Source organism: Narcine bancroftii, chromosome 7 (genome assembly GCF_036971445.1).
Source record: "Narcine bancroftii isolate sNarBan1 chromosome 7, sNarBan1.hap1, whole genome shotgun sequence".
In the NCBI taxonomy this organism is placed as follows: domain Eukaryota; kingdom Metazoa; phylum Chordata; class Chondrichthyes; order Torpediniformes; family Narcinidae; genus Narcine; species Narcine bancroftii.
In genome coordinates this window covers 40,970,167-40,990,145 of record NC_091475.1, presented here as the reverse complement: position 1 = coordinate 40,990,145, position 19,979 = coordinate 40,970,167, and the positions used below count along the sequence as shown (strand labels likewise).

General features: G+C 43.1%; 1 protein-coding gene across 3 annotated transcripts in view; it reads left to right on the top strand.

Annotated features, from left to right (window-relative positions):
* LOC138738813 (E3 ubiquitin-protein ligase Midline-1) overlaps positions 1 to 19,679 on the top strand; it is a 297,248-nt gene extending 277,569 nt beyond the window's left edge. For all 3 annotated transcript variants that reach the window (XM_069889801.1, XM_069889802.1, XM_069889800.1), the window contains exons 8-10: positions 255 to 416; positions 6,889 to 7,096; positions 15,305 to 19,679. In XM_069889801.1, the coding sequence (XP_069745902.1) occupies positions 255 to 416; positions 6,889 to 7,096; positions 15,305 to 15,653 (719 nt within the window). In that variant the 3' untranslated portion in view covers positions 15,654 to 19,679. The remainder of the gene's footprint in view (positions 1 to 254; positions 417 to 6,888; positions 7,097 to 15,304) is intronic.
* The last annotated feature ends 300 nt before the right edge of the window (positions 19,680 to 19,979 follow it).

Genomic DNA, 19,979 nt, shown 5'->3' with positions numbered 1-19,979 from the left:
CCAACTGAGCCATGTAGGCACCTTTAGACCCCACATCCATTGACCATAGCACTGATTGAGGGTCAGAGCTTTCTCAGGCTGCCAGCAGACTGAATTTGATGCAGCTTTGTGCTTTAGCAATTGCTAAATTCCTATTTACCTTTTCTTGTGTCGTGCTGCATTTTTTTCCACACAGTCAATGACTAATGATGGTTGTTTTTGATAAGAATGCAGAAGACCTTTACAGAACTCTTTGTGGTGTGGTCCTGTTGCAGGTTTGTGTAGCTCGGCAGACAGCTGGATGATTGTCCCGAACATCAAGCAGAACCATTACACAGTGCATGGTCTACAAAGTGGCACCAAGTATATCTTCGTGGTCAAGGCCATTAACCTGGCTGGCAGCCAAAACAGTGAACCCTCCAGGCTAAAGACAAACAGTAAGTAGTAAAAACTGAACTCTCCACAGTTCAGGCAGCAAGACATGGAGAGAGAAAAAGAGTTAATCTTTTAGATCAAGGACATTTCATCTGTACTAGAAACCTCTGGACATGTTTTAAGTGGCATAGAATGAGGGAAACAAATTCTGTGAGAAGGTGAAGACCAAGTTAAAATACATGACAAACAAGGTGATGACACAACCTGGGAGAATACGCTGAAAACCTATCAAGTGCAGCTGATCTGTCTTTAATCTGCTGACAAATGTGAACAGAGGAGAGAGAAAAAAAATCTGTGGGAGCTGTGGAAGGCGTGCGCGCTGTGGAAGGTGTAAAAGGTGTGTGCTGTGTGGCTGAAGAAGATGTGTGCTTTTGGACATAGAAGACAGCATTTCCTTTAGAAAATAGCAAGTTGTGTTGGAGCAATAACCAATTTGTAGAAGGAACTCAACGGGTCAAGCCGCATCCAGTCTTAATGAGGGGTTGTGGACCTAGAGCTCGGGTTGCCGATGGTTTGGACTGAAGTCCGTGTGGCTATGGGAGCACTGGAAGCGAAACCATGCACAGGGAAATTTCTGCTAATGGCAAATCTTTGTCTGCCTTACTCCAGACCAAAGTCAATTTTGTGTAATATTACACCTGTTTTATTACATGGCAATAAAGGAACCTTGACCTGAAACATTGACCATTCTGATTCTACTCCTACTGATTCTGCTCGACCCACTGAGTTCCTCCAGCAGATTATATTTTGCTTCAGATTTCAGCATCTGCTGTTCCGTCTGCCTCCAGTAAAGTGGTGCTGGCTTTGGAAAGTCTTGCATGGTCAAAATTCACATGGGACAATATATTTTCCCTTTGGTTTGGGAAAAAAAATAAGATCTGCCAATTCAACTCAAGATAACTCTTTCATTCTTTTATATAGTGGTAGGTCTGTATTTTAATTGCCTTTAACAACAATCTTAAGAGTTAAGAAATTTAAATTGTCAGCCTTTTTCTCTGAATTTGTGTGGCTCTGTTGTTAACATTGTGCCTCCTTATTCAGGATTTCCTCACTGGAGGAATAGCTGAGGAGCAGAGATGTGTGATGGGCAACATATGGAGGAACATAAGGTCTTTATGATGTAACTTTCTGTCAAGCATGTGTGGTCCTGTGGGCATGCAAAGAGAGAGAGAAAAACAGATGGTATCATGAATTTACAGTGCACACACACACCCTTTGCCTCATTTGCCTGGGTGGGGGGAGTGAAAGGGGAGCTGAGGGAGACAAAGCAAACAGATGTATTGACAGTCAAAGAGGGTGAGTGACAGCAGGCCATACAAAGAGATTCCATGAAAGACTTAACCATTTGGAGTAAATAGGTGAGGATAAAGGGCGATGCCACAGGACAAATGCATGTTACGTGTAAAGATAAGGGATGAGAAAGGGAGGTTGCTGTGCTGAGAGAAATTGAAATTAAATTATTAAATTAATCAAGAGACATCATATCCAATGTAGTCCTTTTAAATGCAATAACTGTTACTAACAGAGGGTACATGATGGCCAATCTGTGCACAGCAAAGCTCCCACAAACAGCCATGTAATAGCACTGGGGATGGCAGGCACTGGAATCTGAAGGCAAATACAATCTGTAATGTTTAAGAGATATTTAGACAGATACGTGGATAGGAACGTTTTAGAGAAATATGGACCAAACACAGGCAAATGGGATTAGATCTAAATGGAACTAGATCAGATAGGCACATTGCTAGCATGGATAAGTTGGGCCGAGGGGGTTTGTTTCCATGCTGTAAGTCTCCATGACTTGATTGTCCCTTCCCATCTCAAATAAGTTGCTCACTTTACCATTGCTAAGACACATCTCCTTTTCTATATTTCTGCACAATCCACACGGACTACCCAATGGGTTGTACCAAGCCCTGGGCATCTGAAAGCATCTTAAATTGAGAGAAGAGAGCAGTCAGAGGCCCACAATGAAATCTATCCACTCCAGTGCTCTGTGCCTATCCTCTGGGCTTTAGTTTTGAGACGCTACCATTGATTAATGCTACAGAGCCACAGCCATCCACACCTTTACAACATAGACAGAAAACAATGTGAAAACTGGACATCCTCAAGGATAGGCCACAGTTCAGACAACATCTATGATATGGAGTCACCATTTCAAGTTAATGACGTCATTAGAACTGGGAAAAAGTCTGGTGTGATAAAAGTAAACAAGAAGTCTGCAGATTTTGGGGTCAAGGGCAGTACACAAAGGTGCTGGAGAAACTCAACAGGTCACGCAATATCCATGGAAAGCAGAAGGCAGTCGACCCTTGGGGCTTGACCCTGTATTTGGGTGTGCCAAAAGTCAGGCAGATGCCTGAAGAAGGAAGTTGGGGAGGGGGTTAATGGGAAGGGAGAGGAGCACAGGCTAGCAGATGAATACAGGTGAGAAGGAGAAGAAGAGAAAGAAGCTGAGAGGTGATGGGGGGAGGGGGCAGAGGGCTGAAAAAGATGGCTATCAAATAGGAGAAGTAAGGGAGGGGGCTGGAGAGCAAGAGGATAGGAGTCAGAGGGAGGGAGGAAAGTGAGTGACTAAGGGAGGAGGGTTAAAGGAAATTGGAGGTCAATATTGATGTCTTCTGATTAGAGAATGCCAAGATGTTGAATATGCCTGAGTTGAAGCAAGCAGAGAAATGGAAGAGGGCAGAGAGAATTAAAGGGAGCACCTATATAGCGGTTGAGGGCAGGAGGGATTGAATGAGGCAATGGATGGAGGAGCAGGGAGATTTTGACAGAGAATCAGAATCAAAATTTATTTTCATGATCGTGTCACAAAAATATTTTTTTGTGTGGCAGCATCACAGGTGCAAAATTTCTATAAATTACATTTCCACAAATACACTATTTTAATAAATAAATAAGTGGAAAAGAAGAGAAGTGATGTGTAGTGTCTGTGATGCATTGCCCAATCTGAAATCTGATGGTGGAAGAGGCTGTTTTTGTACTGTTGAGTGTGTGTCTCAGGCTCCTGTACCTCCTTGCTGGTGGGAGCAGTGAGAAGAGGGCATGGCCTGGGTGATGAGGGTCCTTAATGAGAGAGACAGCTTTCTTGAGACACCACTTCTTGTAGATTAAACTTGAATTTAGACGTACAGCATTGTAACAGGCCCTTTTGGCCCACAAGCCCATGCCTGCCCAATTGACCTACAACCCTAGTACATTTTGAACTGCCCCCGGGAAAAACCCACTCGGGGAGAACCTTACAGACAGGGTGGGATTCAAAACCTGGCCCCGATCACTGTTGTGTAACAGTGTTGTCCTAACTGTGCCGCCCTTGATGTCCTTAATGGAGTGAAGTTTAATGCCCATGATGGCACTGGCCGAGTTCTCTGTAGCTTTTTCTGTCCTGTGAGTTGGCGCCTCCTCACTAAACAGTGATGTAATCAGTTAACTTAAAAGGAACTGCTGCATCAGCAGCCAGACGTGGCAAGGTGAACTTCAGGGAAAACAAATTAAGTGCCCTGCTACATTTGAAGAATAAACTGTGGAGCGTGGACACAACAATGACTTCTCAGACAATGCTCCCAGCTGGACCATAAAACGGCAGCCTTCACCTCCTGGGTCACAACTCTACTCTGCTTCCTTCTTGTTTTATTAGGTGCAGCTTTTAATATGGAGGAGGCAGAATAGAAAAGTATTATGGCAAGAGCTTCAGTCTCTAGAGACGGGCCAGCTGAAGAGAAGGCCAACACTCAGATCAAAGGGACGTAAGGGGCCAGGTTAAAGCAATGAGAGAATTTAAGTTAAGGAGAGAGGGCTGGAGTTGTAAGACTAGGGTTACAGAGGAACGACTCATTTGTAGCCCAGGAAGTCGAGTGGGAAAAGATTTAATGAGACTTGGTGAGTTTGAAGGATGCAGGTGGTGTGAGCTGAACTTTGGGTGAGCTTAGTGTGGAAGTGAAGAGGACAGCCAGCTTAATATTGATGAAAATAAGCACAAAGGGCTAAAGGTTTCATTCTCAGGTGGGCTGGGATGGCAGTGTGAGTGGAGGAATTCGTAATAGATTCTGCATTTGCTTAAAAGGTTGCCACAGTCAAATTTTCCTTGATAGGTGGCTTGGGAGAGAGATGTAATGGGTGGCAAGGAAACAAAGTTTGTGACAATGTATAAAATTGACAGCTTCTTCAAATTCAAGTTTATTGTCTCATATATCACTGCACTCACACACACAAGTGTAGTGAAAAAGTTTGTTTTGCGAGCAATCCATCAAGACATCCCATACATAACACCACAAGTAAAACAGTAGAGTGTGGAGGCAAGAGAGTTAGGCAATATAATTTTAATAGTGTACTGTTTTCACTGAAATTTACTGCACAGTCTCACATTATGTTCCATTTACCCTTATCCTGCGAAGGAGTTGGAACTACTGCCAACTATCCTTTCGACAAGCTGAGATCTCCACCTGTTGGAGGAGAGTTTCCAGCCACCTTCTCGATTATCTAAAGTAACTCTTGCCTCTTGCAAATGCAGCTGTATTTCTAATTCTGCTAAACCAAGGTCTGTCTGTGTGCTGAGTTGGTTGAGAAAATATTGAAGCTGCTCTGTAGTGGGTGAACAATTCAATCATTTTAAGATCCAAATTTAACTATTTGCTGGTGTTCGATCTAAGTTGGTCAGGGCTTTCTTCATGTGGCTCTCATGTTTGCTTGGGATGTGCACAGGCTTACTGCAATAATAAAAGGAAGCTTCTTTTCTGATTTCGGGATGAGTGTTAAACTGGTTTGCATTAGTCAGACTTTGCATTGGGCAGGAATCTGGGGCTTTGAGCAATCACAGAATCACAGAGGGTAGAATAAGGCAATTTTGGCCACCACATACATCAAGCAACTAATTTTCTACTAACCCACTTCCAACCACCTAAACATTCTCCTCACCTTCTCAGACTCCACACCCGTCCATACACAGCAGCGATCAACCTGGTAGTTGGATTGGGCAAAGATTGGCTGCTGTGGATTGTCTCCGGTGAGCAGAGACGTCTCACACCAACAATTGTTAAAGGCTCTTGGTTTGAGAATCAGAAGCATCCCTCCGTGGCTTTTCTTGTGATGTCAGAAGTGGATTATTCATCCTCCTCTCCACCTTGAACCACTCCTAAGTCATCAGATGGGTAGGATTAAGTCAGTGAAGTTCCATCAAGCCTGTCCAATGCCTGAAGCTCACTCAATTTATTCAGATGAGTTGCTGATATGTTTATCCTTATCACTTTGATGGGCCCTTCTCCTTCCCCAATTTCCATGCACTTTGACACCCCCAGCTGACAACAATCTGTTGATCTGGTTATCTTGGTGCCCACATCTGGAAGTATTCCAGTCAACGGCACAGACCAGTTGTGACGAGAGCAAGCGAAAGTTCTCAATTGTATGTATTTTAAAGGAGATACCTGTCGTTTATGTGTACCAGCAGATAAGATCAACATGTCAGAAAATACAAGAGTAAAAGCAGAAGTGTTTGGCTGTTCACACAGCATCTGTGAAGAGCGAAACAGTTAATGTTTCAGGTTGATGACCCTTCATCAGAACTCTTTCTCTCCACATTTACTGCCTGACCTGCTTAGTATTTCCAGCATTTCCATGCAGCATGGTTAACGCAATATTAACAGTGCCAGCGAATCCTGCACTGACCATAAGAAATTTGTATGTTCTACCCATATCTGCATGGGTTTTTCATGGAGGCTTCGTTTCCTCCCACCCTTCAAAACGGACGGAAGTTGTAGGTCAACTGGGTATAATTGGATGGCACGAGCTCATGGGCCAGAAGGGCCTGTTACCCTGCTGTGTGTCTAAATTTACATTTTAAAAATTTCTAGTATCTACATCTTTATGCTTTTCATCATATAGAGGAAGAGTGCATTTATGTGATATCTTTCACAAACCCAAAGCTCTGTATGGATCAGTGAGGAAAGTGGAGTAACCCTTGTAATTTTTGGAAATATAGCACCCACTTTATGACCAACAAACCAAAAATATAACTGCCAGTAATCAATTGCTTGGAAGCAATAGGGGACTGAGAGTTGTCTCCAAAGACTCAGTTAGAATTGAGCATGAACTCTGCTGTCTTCTTCTGGCAATGTCATGGGATCTTTTGTGTCAATCTGACAGGGCAGACATCTCAATTTAACATTTATCACAAAACCAGCATGCCCAACTCCCTCTGCATTGCATCAAGTGGGAGCCTACACTTGGAGCACAGAGCCTGAGACACAGGCCCATTCCAGACACTTTTCCTGTATTGCTTCACAGGTGGGAATGCTGAGCTTGGAAATGGTGCTCAAGAAAGTCCTAGGTATTCCTAGGCAGCCTCTCATTCAATTAGCAACCAATGCCTGTGTTCCAACTTGTGCAGACTGGGCGTCAGTGTGGGAGGGGTGATTTACATGTCCCAGTTCTTCCTCACTTCCATGACCTTGTTCTTTGTGCCTTCAATCCTAGGCCAACCATTCAAGCTGGATCCCAAATCTGCACATCGGAAGCTCAAAGTCTCCCATGACAACCTCAGCGTTGAACGGGATGAGACCACCTCGAAGAAGAGCCACGCTCCAGAGCGTTTCACCAGTCAAGGGAGCTATGGTGTAACTGGCAATGTTTATATTGACAGCGGCCGACATTACTGGGAGATCCTCATTGGAGGAAGCACATGGTGAGAAGTTATATCAAGGGGGAAATTCTCTGCCATATTTTTGCCTAAATGCAATAACCTATGAAGATTTCAAATCCATGCGTTCCCTGATGCTGGGGTGCAATGCTGCAATCCAAAGCCACCCTGCAAATTTCCCTCCTGTGCACATTGACCAGCAGACATATTGCTGGCCCTTCTTCATTTTCCAGATGAAATCCATTGCCCCACAGCATTGCAAGAGATTGTGTACCTCCACTTCCCCGTGGACAGTTAGGCTGGATAATGAATGATGCTTTCACACTCCCAATTATCTGGGGTAAATATGTGGGGTGAGGTGGCTATAACAGCATGAACCAGGAGCCTGGGTGAGAGGGTTCTGATGATGTGAGGAAGTGGTCCCCAGCAGTTGGGGGAACACAATGTCAATTGGTGGGAAGGGCGGTGGTGACATTAGGTGTGAGGCAAGGATGGGAGAAGGCCCACAAACAATGAAACATTTAAAGAAATACCAGAAGGCGCTGACTCTAGCAGTAAGTGGAGACCATGACCACACCCTAAACTCTGCAATGATATCCATTGGGATGGACTCACCCTAAGTGAGGACACATCATCCCCTCGTGTTGTCAATCATTCTGTCAGCCACCAGATGAATGGTTCCAAGGATGCATTAACGAACAGATTGTTAATCACCCCATTGCCCTGAGATCCTCCAAAAAAATAACAAGAAGGCACATTTTGCTCCCAATAATTATGGAAATGGGCTCATCATATGTCTCTGACAAAGCCAGCACCCAATCTTGCATTTGATCCTGACCCGATCTCATTCCTCCTCTCCCTGGAGGGTCCTGATGGATACAGAGGAGCATTATCACGGAATACCACCCCAACTAACCATCTTCACTATGTTTCCTTACAGCGCAGAAGGAACCCATTTAGCCTATGCTGGCTCTTACTCCCCCACCAACTTTAACCAATTCTCCAGGCATTTTGGGCAACACCCCACACATTCCTCACGCAATTCCCCCACCAACCTGCACTCCTTTGGAATGTGGATCACATGGTCTCAGGTAGAAGGCGTAAACTCTGCACTGGCGGCAGCAGAAGTTGGGATTGAACTCCAGTCGCTGCAGCTGTGAGGCAGCAGACCCCCCAGCAGTGCCCCTCCGACGTCCTGCATTGGCTACGTGAGGGATCACTGGATCCAAATCTTATCTTCCGCCAGCCTCCGGAACTTGAGGAATTGGGTCACGACAAGGTCTGACCTCCAGTTGAGATCAGTTGAAGTATCCAAGATGAACTCGGCTGTAACTCAGTTCCAGGGGTTGGCATTCCTGCTGACCGTATGCATTCTGTTCTGAGAATTTGGATGCTTGGAAGGGTTTTCTCTGGAGGCTCTGGTTTCCTCCCATCGTTCAAAAGTACTGGGGGTGTAGGTTAATGGGGTGTAAATTTGGCGGCACGGACTCGCGGGTCAAACTGACCTGTTGCAGTGCTGTACGTCTAAGTTTTTTTTAATTGGTAACATGAGCTAAGACAAACACTCCAAGTGCTGGAGGAACTCAGCAGGTGGGACCGCGTTCGACAGCAGGTCGTTTCCAGAAAGCAACGAATGTTTTAGGCTTAAAAACCTTCATCGGGAATAGCAAGACACTGCCAGACATCTAGATAAAAGGTTGTGGGTGGGTGGGTGGGGGGGAGGAGGGTGGAGGAGCACGGGCTGCCATGTGACACTGAACAGAGGTGGGGAGGGGGAAAAAAGTAAGATGATAGGAGGAAAAGTCAGCAGGTTGATTCTTGCTATTTCTTTTTCTAATGACGTGAGACGTTGACTGTCAATTGCCCTTCCATGGATGATGCTGGACCTGCAGAGTCCCTCCAGCATTTGGTGTGTTTCTTCAGATTTCCAGCTTCTTATTGAGCTCCTGTTATGGAGCTGGACTGAAAGGAGTTTGCTAAAACTGGGCAGCAGACTGTTTATAAAACAACTGAGAACATAAAATGCCTTTGAAATAACTGGAACCAGCTGTGTTCATACATCATGGTCCTTAAAACAGCACAAGTGCCTTTGAAAGGCTTTTTGTTCTCTCTTTCATGTAACTCTCAAGTGTTTGTGAAGCTGCAACCTGTATGAGAGTTGTGATTTTATGGCCAAGCCAAAATATTGTCTCAATACCAATCTGTCCAATCTGGGGATAGATAGATAGATAGATATTTATATTTGGATCAGGCCATCAGGGTAAGAAAGTAAAACACAAAAGCTGCTGGAATGTGCTGAGAAGCTGGAAGGACTCAGCAGATCAGGCAGCATTTGTGGAGAGGAAAGGTCAGTCAATGTTTAAGGTCAGGATCCTTTATCAAGTCTAGTCCCGAGTTGTTGCGGTCCCAACCTGAAACGTTGCCTGACCATTTCTCTCTGTGAACACTGCCTGATCTGCTGAGTCTCTCCTGCTTCTTGCTGTGATGGGAAAAATAATCTGCTGTGTCAATTCAGCCTGGATCAACTGGGCACTCACCAGTCTGGGGATTTGGGGATTATTGAAGCATTGTTGCATATTGTTATGTTGTAGCTGAAGGATTTCAACTGGAACATTACACTTCTCTCTTGATGCCTCTAAGGCTCCTGCAGTTGGACCTCCAAAGACGTTGCCTCAGTCTTGCTGTTTGGCTTCAAAGCAGTCATAGATTGCTGATCCTTTCTTTTTGTATATTTTCCAGATTGGGTTCTTAAAAGATGGAATGCTTTCTATTTCAGGATTCCTCGAGTAATCCACAGGGCTTTGGATAAGGCGTTTGATCGCATTTCAGCTCCTGACCAGTCCCCTACCTCCTTGTGACACATTTCCCTCCCCTCCCCCAACACCCCCATTTCAGTCAAACATTTCATATGACTGAAGGTTCAATATTGCTGCTTAACTCCAACAATATTATGGCCAGTCAGCCATGAAATGGCTGCACCCCTTGGGACTCTGAGAAGCTGGTTGGGGGTTTGAGACTTGACTGGCTAACACATCGTAGCTTCAAAACCTACACTCCAGATTACCAATTCACATTTCAAATTTATTGTCAGAGTACATACTTGATATCAGATACAACCCTGAGATTCCTTTTCCTCCGGGCCAGGCAGAATTACCACTTATTAGTAGTGCAAAGAACAAGCTATACATGAGGTACACATATAAACAAATTAAGAAATGTAAACAAACTGTACAATACAAAAAGAAAAATCAATAAGGTGCAAAAGTAAGAGTTCTTAAATAAGTTCCTGATTGAGATGGTTGTTGAGGAGCTTAATGGTGGAGGGGTAGCAGTTGTTCCTGAATGTGGCAGTGCAGGTCCTGTGGCACCTAATACCTCTTCCCTGATGGCAGCAGCGAGAACAGAACATATACTGGGTAGTGTGGATCCTTGATGATTTCTGCTGCTCTCTAATGGCAGATTTCCCTGTAGATGTTCTCGATGGTAAGGAGGGCTGTGTCCACTACCTTTGGCAGGACTTTACACTATGGGTATTGGTGTACCCATACCAGACCATTATTCAGCACATTTTCCATCACATAGCTCTAGAAATTTGCTAAGGATTCCAGTATCATACTAAACCTCCACAAACTCTTGAGGAAGTAGAGACGATGATGTGCTTTCTTCACAATGCCATTAGTGTAATGGGTACAAGAAATATACTCTGAGATGGTGACTCCCAATAACTTTTTCACCCTCTCCATCTCTGATCCCCAGTGATCACTGGATCATATACGTCTGGTTTTCCCCGCCTGAAGTAAACAATCAGCTCCTTGGTTTTGGTGGCATTGAGTGTGAGGTTGTTGTTGGTGCACCAATCAGCTAAGTTTTCAATGTCTCTCCTGTATGCTAACTCTTGTCCCTTTTTATAGCACCCACTACCGTGGTATCGTTGGCAAATTTGTAGATGATGTTATTATCATACCAGGCCACACAGTCATGTAGTGTGTAGAGCTGGGGGCTAAGAATGCAGCCATAAGGCACTCCAGTACTGATGGAGATTGTGGAGGAGATATTCTTACCAATCCTCACTGATTGTGGTCTGGAGGTGAGGAAATCCATGATCCAATTACACAGTGGGGTGTTGAGTCTCAGGTCTTGAAGTTTGCTGATCAATTTTGAGGGGATGATGGTGTTGAATGTCAAACTGTAGTTGATTTTTTTAAAAAAACCTTCCTGATGTGTGCATCTGTCTGTCCAGGTGTTCCAGGGTTTTGTGTAGAGCCAGTGAGATGGCGTCGGCCATAGACCTGTTGGTATGGGAGGAAAATTAGAACGAACCATGTTGCCATACAGTCAGGAGCTGATATACTCCAACACCAGCCTTACAAAAAATTTTATCACTGGGGATGTGATTCCCACTAGTTGATAGTCATTTAAGCAGGTTATCACACTCTTCTTGGGCACTGGTACGATTGACACCTGCTTGAAACAGGTGGATACCATTCCCTGCCAGAGTGAGATATTGAAGATATCTGTGAATACATTGGAAAGTTTTTACTTGTCCTGACCAAGACTTTACTGATTTTATCTTGGATGTTACCTGATGAAGGCCATTGGGGCGATATATGATGTTAATGACCCTTATGTAAACACAAACAATGCTTTCTCTGGATCTTCTTGAACAGCACTGAAGAGGATATATAAGCAATTTAAAAAGACATCTTCCAGTCTGTCAGTGGTTGGTGTCATAGAGACATATGGCAACAGGCCCTTCTGCCTATCTACCTGAATTCCAATGCCCCACAGAAGGACCTTGTGCTCTAATCCTTGATTACTTCAGTATTTTGTCTAAGTGCCTCTTAAAAATAATGATTGTACCAGATTCCTCCACTGGCAGCATGTTCTAGATCATAGCCGCTCTGTAGAAATAAACTTACTCTTCAGATCTCCTTTAAAACTCCTTCCTCTTTTATTAAAGCTGTGCTCTTGATGATGCTCTGATAGGAAAAGAGATTTTGATTGTCTGTTCTATCTAATCCTTTCATAATCTTGCACGCTTCTTCCTCAGCCATCTTCGCTCCAGGGGAAACAAGACCAGGCCATCCAATCTCCCCTCATAACTGCAGTGCTCTAATCCAAGACGACATCCTGGTGTTGGCTTTCTTCCAGTAGATAATGATCTGCTTGCTCCTTCGGAAGCTGCTCTTTTCCATTCATGGGAAAACCCACTCCATAGAGAAGGCTTTACATCAGGCAAGCTCTGTTCCCTATCCCACTGGGAGTTGGTGCTCCCACAATTTCTTGAGTATTTCTCATTGTTCATGGCAGGAAACTCAGGACCCCACAGGCCCTTTCTGTTATAGTCTGTGACACAGATTTGTGACTCCAGTTTGGTTATCTCAGTCACTGTATTTATTTTACAATTAATTTGGGAAAAGTTTAATCACCAGAACATGTCTAGACTCTTCAGGAATTTGGCTGATCTGTGTTTTAACTCTGGGGGAAAAAATAACCCTCTTATTGCCATCTTAAATATATTCAGCAACCTGGCCCCCCCTGCCTTCTGTGGTAGGGGATTCCACAGGTTAGGAACCCCCTGAGTGAAGAAATGACTCCTATCTTGAAACTGTGATCCCTGGCTCCAGAGCAACCCCCAACCCTAGCTGTGGAAACTTCCTCCTTGCATCCAACCTGTCTAGCCCTGTCAGAAGTATTCCACTGAGATTTTCTTTCATTCTTCTAAACCAGGGCTGGGCAACCTTTTACCATGCGTGGCCCAGACAGTGTGTCAGTGGTTGAATGGTGGACCACACTGATGCTACCGTAAATGAAATATGGACATTATGAAATTTAAGTTACTAATTATCTCTGCTTGAAGTACATAATGTACAATGTATAAACATAACAATAACTTATCAAAAAACAATCCACAGAAAAAGTTCAAGCCACAAGATCAACCGTATTCTTTACAAAAAATTACGGCGATGCATTTCAGGTCAGGGAAGGCATCTTCAAATCTGGAAATGCATCAAAAATCTTGAGTTTGTCATTAAAATGACACAATTTTTAAAAAAAAAATCCCCATATATGTCAAAAAGGAAAAAAATTAGTCCCAAGGAAAACAAAATAATTAACCCCAAAGTAGACAGAGAAACTTGATTTTGTTTGTTATTTGAAAGCTTTTCGATATTGGATGGACATAGTTGTTGATGCCAATAGCAAGACATCATCTCAAGGAGTTGTGCTATCAATTTTACCACCGGTAGAACAAATTACCGTATTCTCACTCGTGTACCGTGTGGGTGTTGTATTCTAAATTCTGACTGGCAAATGCAATTTGCATTTAAATGGGACATGAGACAAAGCACATACCACTGCTATAGTTAATCTCCCGCAACTAATACCCAACCAACTTCCCCCAGAGGTGTAAATTGCCCATTATATAGATGATACCCTGCTGCAACACATTAACAAGCTTTGGAGAGGAATCAATTAAATAGCTCAAAGATAGGCTTCAGCGTTAAGCAGGATTTTAATTCTAATGTTGTCTTAAATCAGAGGCGCTTGATATGTTGATCTCCTCCCTCAGAGACGAGTCTGGGCAATTAACATTGATAAGGTGCAGTGCCCTAGCTGGAACATCCTGTTTATAGGAATTTCATGGTATTCAGTACAAAGAAATATTCCCAAGACGCGCTATAAATTGTGTCTTTCCCACGGCCACTATAAATTGAATGCGTTCTTTTAATGCCGCTATTGTATTACCACGCTCACTAAAAATTGCTGGTTCGACTTTCGCATGCCCACTATTAATTGTGTACGTTCTTTCAATGTAAAAATATTCTTGTCTAGCGCGCCCACGCATATAATACGCGGGGCAGGGGCTGGTTTGTAAAATATGGTACTTAGTAGTAGTGATAAACCATCCCTTGCTGGATATAAATATTTCAGACAGGTATTTGGAGGCTGTAAACTGTCATTTAAACTTGGTTGCTTTTAAATAATTCATCCAATAATTCAGGAGTTTTAAAAATAATCAGTAACAATTATTTTTGTCACAAAACTGCGGATATAAATAAAATGGTCAAATACAGCATCCTGAATCTTTCTCAGCAGAAAGTTGTTGTGCATTCCTCTCAACTTCTGCCTTTTGATCTAGATCTCCCACTTTCATTTAATTTCTCTACACTCTTAAGGTGTGTTTTGAACACGGGTATGTGAGCTAAATCCCATTTCAGAGAGAACTAAGTTTGCTTTGTGCTAAATGAGTTTTGTTTGCAGCTGGAGTTGGATGAAGGAACATCGCAGCGTCCCACACACGGACATCTGGCTTTGTGCCTTTTTCAGCAGCTCAGGGGAGGGGGGGGTTGGCTCAGGAGCAGGGAGAGGGGTTACTCGGGAGAGGGGGGTGTCTTAAGAGCGGGGAGAGGGGGCAGCTCAGGGGAGGGGGGGGTTGGCTCAGGAGCAGGGAGAGGGGTTACTCGGGAGAGGGGGGTGTCTTAAGAGCGGGGAGAGGGGGCAGCTCAGGGGAGGGGGGGGTTGGCTCAGGAGCAGGGAGAGGGGTTACTCGGGAGAGGGGGGTGTCTTAAGAGCGGGGAGAGGGGGCAGCTCAGGGGAGGGGGAGCTTCAGGGTTGCTCTGAAAGGTTCACCCCATTGATTGCCCAGCACCACATTCACTGGTGGTGAGTGGCCTGAGACCAAGAGTGGGACAGTTGGCTTATCTCACCCTCAAGAACGCCAGGAATACTTATTTTTCTAGAGGCAGAAAGTGATGCAGTTGATGATAGATTCCTGGTTATAGCGATGTGAAGAGACTTCAGTTAACATTCTGCGTGAAGGCAGTTATTTCGCTACCCGGTTCATGACCCCAAAGGAACGGGTGGCATTTATGTAGCCACAAAGATTTCCTTTGCTGAGGGATGTTTGCACAGTACCCAGAACCACCAATGACAAAGGCTGAGTTTCATGTGGCGAACGGTGTACGTTGGAGTGGCTGATCTGGCAAAAGCATTGGGTTGCGGGCTGGATAAATTTGGTCGTGGGCTATAGGTTGCTCACCCCTGTTCTAAACCCCCGTTCAATTCAGTCTCTCTCCTCATGACCGTTCTACTGTCCAATATTCTGCCTTTATCCCAGTGGCTCCATATTCATTGGAAACCTTGTGTACTGAAGGAGGTAAGGATGAAGTGATGTCTGTGTGTTGAGAGCCTGGTTCCTGCTGAGACTTCTGTGTAAGGTTCAGGAATAAAATAATCACTGTTTTCTTCCAGGTATGCAATCGGGATTGCCTACAAGTCAGCACCAAAGCATGAGTGGATTGGGAAGAATGCCTTCTCATGGGTATTCTGCAGATGCAACAATAGCTGGGTGGCAAGGCACAACAGCAAGGAGATCCCAGTGGAGCCATCCCCTCACATCCGAAGGCTGGGCCTCCTGCTGGACTACGATAACGGCTCACTGTCCTTCTATGACGCAGTCAATGCTCAGCAGCTGTACACCTTTGACATTGCCTTTGTTCAGCCAGTATGCCCCACCTTCACTGTGTGGAATAAAGCCCTCACAGTTTTAACTGGTCTCCCTATACCCGACCAACTAGATTGCACAGAACAGATAGCTTAAGAAGCACGTGAGGGGTGTGGTGGAAGGGGGACCTCAGCTCTACCTTTGTGGTGAGAGTGCTTCGCACAGCCGACTGGAACTGCTTATCTAATCAGACCTCCTCTCACTGTCCAATGAGCTGGACTTAAACGTACTCTACGGATTCCTTCCACACCAGCTCAGTTTGTAGGTATATGTTCCTTTATTTTTCTCAAAAGGAGTTAATCTTTCCGCGTGATCACAGTCACCACTGAAGGTGATTCCGGCTGATCTAAGACAGAAGATAAGAAGAGCAAGCTGTTCAGCTGCCGTTGTTTTCTGCTAAAGGATCCCCTTAACCAATTTGGGGACCGATATCATTCTCATGAGTTTGAATATTCCATGTGTTGAGGAACACACTGATCTGTTCTCAGACTGATCCACTCCTGATTTGGGGAAATCGGCATCAAGGATTAGGATTTGAAGTCAAATAGTTTGCATCCTTGTGTTTTTTTTAATATAATTGGCTCTGTAGCTGATCTCAAATTCACAGTCCTGATCCAAACAAAATCTTGTTGCTGTGAACTACTCCTATCTTAACTCAATCATCTTCTCCCACAATTTCTCCCATTCGAACTGACAGCTCTTAGGCCCAGCTGTTTAATGCATTTGTTTCAATCATGGATTTATTTATTCTGTTCATTTCCAAATTACGTGGACTAAATTATGTCTGTGAGTGTCAAATCAGTTGAGGCTGACCTTGACAACCAGCATATGAATTTCTGTAATTCCTGCATCTTTACTTTTGGGAACAGTATTGTGTGGGCTGTCCAAATCTCATTGCTGAGGCCTACTGCTGAAAACAACTAATAATCCCAGTCACACGTCCTTCCCCATGGATCACCTGACAAGTCTTTGCAGCTGTGCTAATATTGAGTCTTTAAGTAAATATTCCTCACTAAATAATTAGGTCCCAGCAAAGCTTTTTCCTCCTTGTTAAGTCCTTTTAGCCTTTCTCAATCTGGATACAGAGATGAGATTTCACACTTCATCTCTTTATGCGCAGTAACCAGATTGTAAAATGACCATGGGAAGAGCTGCGATCCATTCAGATTCCTGACATCTACTTCCAGTGGACACTGACCCTGCCCTGAGAGCAACATGAATGAAAATTTACCCCTTGGAATAATCCAGTTGTCTACCTGTACTGGTCCACAGGCATGTTTGTGTTTGATTTTACATTTATTCCATTTAGAGCTAGAGGAAAATGTGTCTGTCAATGTTCAACATCTGGGTCTTACACTCCTGCTTTGTACTTGCTCTTATACAGGGGAATTTGTAAGTTATTTATATAAAATTATTTGTAACTAAATTTGTTAGAACCCTTTTGCTTTTGCACATTCAATGTTTACTATTGTATATATATATATATATATATATATATACATAGGTGGTTTGTTGGGAACTTGAGATATATGTTAAAAAAGAGAAGCTATCTTTTTTTAAACCTTTTGATTAAGAATATTGTGAAGGACAGTCTATGCAGTGAATTAATTGTACAGTTTGGTTGATTTATACATTATCTACCCTCAACAACTGGACTGGATCTGACAACTACGCTATACAACTGCTCATAGAGGATGGATTTTGATGGTATAATAGTGGTTATTTCTTCTTGTGGACCTTGAATTTAGATCCAGAGTAGTTACTCCAGAGCAGTTAGCAGGATTGAGGTGTCCATCAATAGGTTTCACCAGCCTTTCCCCAATGGTTAACTGGTCTTAGCCAACATATCCAAGTATCTCTAACTCAGCAATAGTATTTCTCATAAGAAAGTGATTGATTATGGCCTTTCTTTCTGACTGGTTCCTTATTCTTGACACTCTCACCAATTTTCCTTCATTGTCTTTGCACGAGAGTACTTTTAACGTGTTAAACATCAAGAGGATGGTATAATTAGATTTTTTTTAAAAGACAAACTAGGTGTGATTAGAAGCTCTATCCCTATTGTGACCTTTAGAATCTGGATGAGGTCCCCTATCAATCTCAAGTTCAGTGGACCTCAGTCCAGTTGAGGACTAGTTGAACAGAACACTGCAGGGAAATTAAGATGGTTGCATTGTAATGCAAAAGTAATGAGGGTTAAAAGAAAACTAAAATATAGATTTACTTCTTGAGCCAACAAGTCAACCACTTATGGCTAATCCCAGAGTGGGTGAATCTAAAACTAGAGGACATGGATGGAAAGATTTTAAAAGGGACTTGAGGGACACCTTCGTGCAGAGTATATGAAGTGAGCTGTCAGAGGAAGCAGTGGAGAGAGAGAGACAGTTGTATATTTTAAAAGACAATGAGACAGATATGTGGATAGAAGAGGTTTAAAGGGATATGGGCTGAACTCACAGAAATGGAACGCTTGGTCAGCATGGACAAGTTGGGCCAAAGGGCCTGTTTCTGTGCTGGAGAACTGTATGACTCAATTGAAGGTACATTTAGACGTCTCTGGGACTCAGAAAAGGTACAAGACAGATTATGTGAGCATGGAATGCTATAGAGGTCATTCTGTGATTTTTTTTTTAAAGCAGGATTTGATATGGTTGTGTGGAAAAATTATTTCTTTTGGTCAGGGTATCCAGGGAAGCAAACATAATCTGAAAACTTGACCCAGGGCTGTTTAAGAATAAAGTTGAATGGGTTTTTTTATATAAAAAGCAGTGGAAATTCAGAATTCACACTCATTCAGTAGAGGTATGGACATTTGTTGGACATTTTCATGACTTAAAACATTTTCTCAGACAGTTAAATGGTGTTACAATATGGATTTACCTAAGCTAACTGAACAAGTCCAAGGGTCTAATTAATTCTCTCCGGTTCCCATCTACATTAGATACGTAATTACAATAGGTCACTGAAAATTGTTAAAGGATATGGTGCATAAACTAATCTATTGGAAATTAAAAAGGGTTTTGTCTTTTTAGGTTTTCAATCAGCTCAATGTTCACCTGTAGCCCTACTGTTAGAATTTTAAGTGGAGTTAATTTTTCCCTTTCATACAAGAATCTGTTTAAAATGAGCCAGTTAGGAAATGAAATAAGAACGTGCATGGAAATACAATAGTCCTCACTGCAGAATTAAGCACATGTTTGTGCCTTATGATCTCTCTGTTTCAAACACAGCAACAAGAACCTGGTGACTATGACTTTAGTAAAACTAGTCTGTTGTGGACCATGGATATTAATTCCAACACACAGGTTCTTAATTCCAAGTGGAACTCCAGAATAACAGTATTAAGAACTGAGATGCCACACAAGGAATTCTGATAAGAGAAATGTTTTGTTGTCTTCAATACACAGAGAACAATTTGTTTGAAAGCTACACATTTACCGTTGAGAGCTGACAACACTTCGAAGGTAGTAGTTCTTTATTCATGATTGTTGGACGAAGGAAAACAGTCAATTGACCTAGAGACAAGAAAAGGCAGTCCAGAGTTCAAACCAGTGTCAAACGGTCAAGGCAAATAGCTTCAAATACCCAGTTACAAATCCTGCACGTCGTTGAACACCTGAGAGTGAACTGTAGCATTCTGAGATCCTAATAGCAACAAGGTAATGTGATCTTTTAAAAGAACAGTGCCACAGAGACTGCTGTTGAACTGTATCAGAGTGAATCTGCTTAAAGACTTATTGATCTTCGCTGCCACAAATTACCTCTGGATAATGAAACGGAGAGTGACTGCACAAGAGTTGGACTTTGAAGTCAGCCGATCACTTTGAGCCGGTCCATCCTTTGAATTGCTTTTATGAATAGAGTTAGTAATTGAATCGACTTTCAACAGTTCAGTTGTTAAAGGAGCTCCTCACCTTGTTTTAACAGCAGGGAGAAATGTGCAGTGTGACTGGAGGGACAATTCAATGTACTGTGTTCACATTGACAGACACCAACACACATCACCACCCTGGTGCCAACCTGGCTATTGATTTTGGTTTTGTTCTTTTACGATTTCAATATTTTACAGTGCTAAATTTAATGCCTGATTCCACAATAAAGAACTAGTCATGTCAATTCGGACTTTCATGTTGGGTCTTGTTTCTCAACATTAAACTAGCAGCCCAGGATTTTTTTTTAATGATTGGGTTATCATTAAGGAATGGGCACTGTCCAAACTTTCCAAGGTATGGGCAGCAAACTCATTTTGCAATCAGAAAATTATGAATTGAAACCATAGTCAAGTGGCAAGCAGGCAATCCTAAACTTTGTTTTGTCCCTGAACTGAAGGAGTGCTGCAGTATGGGGATGTGATCCTCATTGCCCTGACAAGCTGTCAGGAAGGATCCCAAGGCAATGTTCTGAAGATAACTGTGTGCATGC